Source organism: Besnoitia besnoiti, chromosome XIII, assembly GCF_002563875.1.
Source record: "Besnoitia besnoiti strain Bb-Ger1 chromosome XIII, whole genome shotgun sequence".
In the NCBI taxonomy this organism is placed as follows: domain Eukaryota; phylum Apicomplexa; class Conoidasida; order Eucoccidiorida; family Sarcocystidae; genus Besnoitia; species Besnoitia besnoiti.
Window position 1 is genome coordinate 996,034 of NC_042368.1, and position 6,008 is coordinate 1,002,041.

Consider the following 6,008-nt stretch of genomic DNA (forward strand, 5'->3'; position numbering starts at 1 on the left):
GCGTCTCGGCAGCTGCCGTTTCACCACCCCCCCAGGCGCGCGTCAGTGTTTTCTGGCCTCCTGTTGTGTTTTAGCTCCCAATGAAAAGGCGCGCTGGTGTGAGCTTCGAGCGATCTGAGTCGTCGCGAGCCCCTGCGCTCTCGCACTAACTATGGCTTATGCGTATTGCAGTACCAATCAGGTACGACTGACGCAAGATCCCCTGTTTTTTTATTACGAAATAGAGATAGCAGCACTGCTCTAGAGGACGACATCAGAACCCCAATACGGGTTGGTTCACAGAAGTCACCACATGCTCCATAGTATGCCAGGCACCGCAAATATGGCCTTCAAAGCCCCTAGCCGACTGAGCTTTCGCGAGTCCGTGCGTCTCTCCCTTGCCCTAGCTCGCACGCATCCGGCCCTCGAAGGCGGCGGAGGCCGCGCGTGCGGAATGAGACAGCGGACTGCCTCTCGCGGTCGTCGCGCGAGAGAATGAAGCGGAGACGCTTTCTGGCGCCAACGATCACTGCGAGAAATCAGCTATGCGAAAACGAATACTATGGAAACCCGTCGAAAAACGAGAAGAGGCGCAAACGTCGAAGAGAGGGGGGGGGTTTTCGGGCGAGAAGAGATCAAAGAACAAAACACGGGAGGCCGACGCCGTCCCAGACACCTGCGCACACCGCCGCCTCTCCTCAGTAGTCAGAAGACGTTTATGAGACGCACTTTGCAGACTCCGTCACAATGGAAACCAATTTCATTCGCCTAGACTGTGCGCCCATGGACTACAAACAAGCCGAACTCAGCCGCACGCGAGCGGGAACGCCGATGCCACACCATCAATGAACCGCGTCCTCTCCCTTTCGATACCTATTCGAAAGGCCTCTAAGTCGCTCGGCGTCGCTCTGCAAGCTCCCTCTTTGAGGCAAAGCGATGCCGCAGAAAACGTTCACAGATCAGGAGTTAGCGCTAGATCTGCATCTCCAAATCTCGCTGGTCTACCGGCGCCATATTCGGATCGGAGGGCGTCCCAATCAGAATGTTCACGATATTCGCGCGGCAGATCGGGCTGCAAAAAAATCACAAAAGTTCGTCAAGAAAAACTGCGCCTCACGGCCGGAGCCACAGACCAAATGGTCAATGGAGGGCGCGAAAAAGCAAAACAAACACGGCGACGAGACTCGCAAAAAAAATCCAGATTCGGCGCCGCAGGCGCGAGCGGAGGAGGCGCACGAACTCAGCAAACCAAACAGACGAGGAAATCCGACGCTACTGGGAGAGGGAAGATGATGAAGACCTGGAAACGATTCGGCGACACCAGGCCCTGACTGACTGCATGCATGCTGCAGAGAGGGACACGCCTGTGAAAACGTAGTCCTTTACACACATTGCTCACTTACCACGCTTGACTCGTTTCCAGCCAGTGCTCCACGCACGCCTTGTGAAAGAAATGCCTGCGAGAAATTCAGAAGGCAGATCGCGCCATACACGCCTGAGACCGCGCTGCAGTCTCCTCAACAGAAACATAGACTATTTCTGTAAATATGCAATGAAGGAGGGAGGGACTCCGGGGGCAGACGACGGCGGTGTGGTCCTCGTGATATTCCACACTCACGCCGCGAGAGGAGCCACCATGTATTCCAACAACGATGAGGATGACAGAAGTAAGAAATCCAAGCCGCGTTCCCACGGCGCATACGCCTATCGCATCCATCTGCCCTTCGAACCCTGCGCGAGTCTGAATGTTTTTACAAGCTTATATGCCTGCAACGTAAGCATGCGTCTACATATGTGTGTGAGCGGAAGCGGCAAGGCGGGAGAGCCGTGGAAGCGACCAGATGAACGGAGGCGAGTGAGGCCTCTGCGCAGAGACCCGTGGCGAACACGCGGGGGCCCGTCAGAGACAAGAAAACAAGGTTAAAATTTGTGAAAGCCTCGCCTCTGCGACGCATGCGCCGTTGCTCCATGGACTTTCTCTGCGTCTCCTTGATGCCTGCGTCTCTGTGCTGTGCCTCAGAGCTCAGCGTTTGTGACGCCGAGTCATGGCCATTGCTGCGCGGCTCCCGCTGTACCTGCTGTCGCAGGGCATGATGAGAACTTCGTCCTCGTCATCCAGATCTACCATGCAGATGGGGCACGACTTGTTGATTGAGATCGACTGACGCTCGAGGAGCCCCGAGGCGCTCGGGCCGCCCTCGCCCAGCTCTCTGCTGACCGCCCTGGCGCCCAGTCCCCCAGCCGAGGACGCGCCCGGGAGACCCCCGCCTCCGACCGCGCCCGTGGAGCCCAACCGCGCGAAGCCGCCCGGCGGCGGCGCAGACGGAGACACCGACGGCGCGCCGGAGGCGAGCAAGTTCGAGACGCTGTCGATCACCGTCCCAAACGAAAGGCCTGGAAGCGAGCGGCGCTCCTGCTGAACGTCGACTTCGTGAGTGTCGAGCGCTGAAGACAGAGGAATCGCACCCCCAAGATGGAAGCCGGGGCAAACCGCCGCCACAGTCGAACTGCAGGCCGAACGGAGACGATGCGAGGGCTAGAGGGACACCGCCTGCGGAAGGCCTCAGGCGACATACCCTCACACGAATATTCACACACACCAGCTGAAGGTCTTCGAAGCTAAAAACGCGTTCAAGTCCACATCACGCCTGCAGCGGCGCGCTGGAGACTGCCGCTGCCCCCCTCACACATCGCACGTACTGTATTGGCGCCGAAGATTTTCAACGAGATCGCGGTAGGTTTTCACTTCGAGCTGCTGAATGAGCAACGGCGGGGTGGGCTGCCGGTCCGCCGGTCGGACAGCGAAGCGAACCATGAAGTAGATGATGCAGGGGAGACAGAGACAGATCTGCAGGCAAACCGACACGATGCAGGAAGTGACTTCAACGCGCTCCGAAAATCTATACATCTAGACTCGCACCGTTCTACTTGTCGCGTGCAGCTCTGCGCCGCGGCAGGAGACACCGACAGGATGGAAACAAGGCGAATACGACACGAAACAGTGCGCCCGTCCGCCCATCGCTGAGGCACAGCGAGTCCCGAATAAATGCGCATGCACCTGCGCATATACGGCGAGAACCTCACAACCGCTGCCAAAGTTCCTCTACCGTTCATAAAAAACGCCAACAGCGGTTCTAACCCTCAACCCCAGCACATACGTCGAGCGATAGATATAGGTAGATATAGACAGATAGAGATATAGATATATAGTCATAGATAGTTATATAAGGATAGATATATAGATAAATAGAGATCTGCGTGCATCTGAGTGCGCCGTTGGGCTTCCTGTATCGCTGAGATACCCCTGCACAGGTCGGTAACACCACGCGTGCATGCGCACACAAGTGCCTTCATTTATAGCAGTGCGCATGTATCTACACATGGAGTCCCCGTGAATAGAGTCGGGCGAGGCGCCTCTTCTGCGCATGCATGTGAATCTCAGTGCGAGAGCCTGAAGCTTCCTTACGAGAGTGTAGACGAGGAATGGCACAAGATAGACAGTTCCTGTCACCCAGAACATGATCTGCGCGACCGTTCGGGCGAGCGTGGCTGACGCAAACAGAGAAAAAAAAGACAAAAGAGAAATCATTCGAGATCTCGCGACCCTACGCATCAAGCGCTCCGCCCGCTGACGCAGAGTCAGCCTCTCTGCCGACCGGCGCACGCAGAAAGGAACACAACAACCCCACGGGCGCCCATGCAAGCAATTCACGATTTCCTCCGCGCCAGCCCCCGCGAGGTGGACGCGGAGTGCGGCTGAGACGGCACGCGCTCGCCACCGCCGTAGCAGCAGCATTCAAGACGCATAGCGACCCGTCACGCCGCTTTCTTCCGCCTTCTCGGCAAAGCCGCATTCGCACTAGCAAGCATATCGACTGCGCATGCGCACTCAAAAATCAGTGGATCTCTGCCCCAGGACCCGCTCCTGGATGCGCATGCATGAAGCTCGACGGCGAAGGGCTCCCACTAGCGTGGCCTCCGAGGCGGTGCTCACGTTCGCCGCAGTGAGGCTCGAAGTAGAGCTGCTCCACGCCGAAGAGCCACCAGGTGAAGCCGAAGGCGTGGACGAGGCGCGTCAAGATCACCAGGACTCGGGGGACGGTAGCGAGGCTCGCGCGAATGCGCCAAGAGGTCACGAGTGTGTTCAACACGAGCTGAACAATCATCCGCCCCAGCCAGACCAGACCCCACAGCTTGACGCCCGCGTCGCAACCCTGAAAAAAAGACGCACGCTGGCATCTGTGGGGTGTGAAGCACACATCGTCTACGCAGGGCATCAGACAGAACCGGAGCGCCGCAACGAGCACACAAGTCACATGTTTGTATACGAGAAGCGAGCGGGATGGACGCGAAAGCCCCACGCGAAACGGATACGCCATACACAACTCAATATAGATGTATAATTATGTGGATATGTATATGAACGCAACCGTTCTATTTCTCACGAGGAGGCACGCAGGCCCTCATGCGGACATATATGCAGGCAGATTCACATGGACAGACAGGCAGACAAGGACGGAAGCAAAGCACGCGGCAGCGAGGGAGTCGCCACACGGAGAAAAGGCTAGGGACGCGGGTGAAGGGAGCTGCTTTCACCAAACTATCTTCGAAAACAGAAGGGATGGCATGCATCGAGGAGATCTGCGCACGACCGGCAGCCCCACACGCAGCATTTCAAACTCAGACAGACAATATCCACCTGCCTCCCTGCCCTCACACGCTCAGTGTGTGCCGATAGCTAAGGCAAACATATATACATAGACGCGAAAACGTAGATGAATGTAGATACTGAATGAGAGAGGTGGGTAATGCCAAGTCAACTGGGAAAATAGCTCAGAAATTTGCATAGGCTGCGGCCGATAGAGAACGCTATCCAGAAATGCCTCAACCTTAGACCGTCAGCGCGCGTCAGCTTACGCGATCCCAGTCGTGCCTGTAGAGGACGAGAAGCGCCACGAGGCAGGCAGTGAAGCCCATGAGGCAGAAACCGTAAAAGAAGTATATCGAGGCCGCCATCCGGCGGTCTCGACGCAACATGTCAGCTGCACACAAGGCGCATAAGCGAGGAGATAAAAAAGCCTCGATTCCACCGATAGACTCCCCGCAGGCCTACACAGGCGAGGCCTCCAGCACAGCACCGGTACGTGCGTGTCTGTCTCGTCAACTACCTATACGCAACACACGGCTTCTGGTGCTTTGAGGTCCTGCTAAAGGCGAGATCAAGAGTGTGCTCCCCAGAAAAGTGAAGTTCACGTGGTAATGTAGCATATCTCTCTCGCGTGACCTCCTCCTCTTGTACAACAGACGCTCGCGGAGCTGCTTGGCTCTTCTGAGCGCAGGCTCCACGAGAATAATTGCAGCCTGAGAGGCAGAGAGGGGAGCGAACGCCCGCGCGGCAGCCTCACCTTCCTCATTGAGATCTCGCTGAATCTGAAGCGCCAGGGCCTCCGCCTCCGCTGCTTCCATTCTGGATTGCGTATCGTCTTCTTCTCAGTCTCCTCGCGGACAAACCCTTGGCGCGCGTCTCGCTGCGCTTCATCGCCCGTTTCGCGGCAAGAGCAACTCTGAGCCGTCTCTGATAAACGTTTGAGGTGTCCGCCGAGCGGTCCCGTCCCCTTTCGCACCCGCTTCAGACTCCCCTCAGTCGGCAATTCGCTTCCAGCGGCGCTCCAAACGATTCACAACCGTGTATGGATGCATGCAGAGGCAAAACACGCACACGCTAGGCAGTCGCGCGCGCGAGAGGCAAACTTAACCAATCAAAGAAGCAAGGCGACGCGCGCACCGACGAAGCCGAAGGACGCAGGCTCCCGTGCTCCAGCGACAGGTGCGCGAGAAGCCGGCAGGGATGCATGCGAAATATTCAGTTGAGCACGAAGCGAGCGAGAGCCCTCGGCTGAAAAAGCCGGAACGACCAGAGTGGATGCCGGCGTAGGCGCGAGAGAAGGAGCAAATGTAGACTCTGTAGGACGGAAATGTGACGAGCGGGTGTCCTTCACGTAACGCAGAAAAAGCCGGTGACTGACCTT

At 57.2% G+C, this 6,008-nt stretch overlaps 1 protein-coding gene across 1 annotated transcript; it reads right to left on the reverse strand.

The window, feature by feature from the left end:
- Positions 1 to 951: 951 nt before the first annotated feature.
- On the reverse strand, positions 952 to 5,445 carry BESB_031040 (zinc finger, C3HC4 type (RING finger) domain-containing protein; the record flags this gene model as incomplete). Its single annotated transcript, XM_029361772.1, has 8 exons — positions 952 to 1,051; positions 1,383 to 1,436; positions 2,055 to 2,424; positions 2,680 to 2,827; positions 3,446 to 3,528; positions 3,974 to 4,193; positions 4,897 to 5,021; positions 5,148 to 5,445. The coding sequence occupies 8 exons, from the start codon at positions 5,443 to 5,445 to the stop codon at positions 952 to 954; spliced, it is 1,398 nt and encodes a 465-aa protein (XP_029215239.1).
- Positions 5,446 to 6,008: the final 563 nt, after the last annotated feature.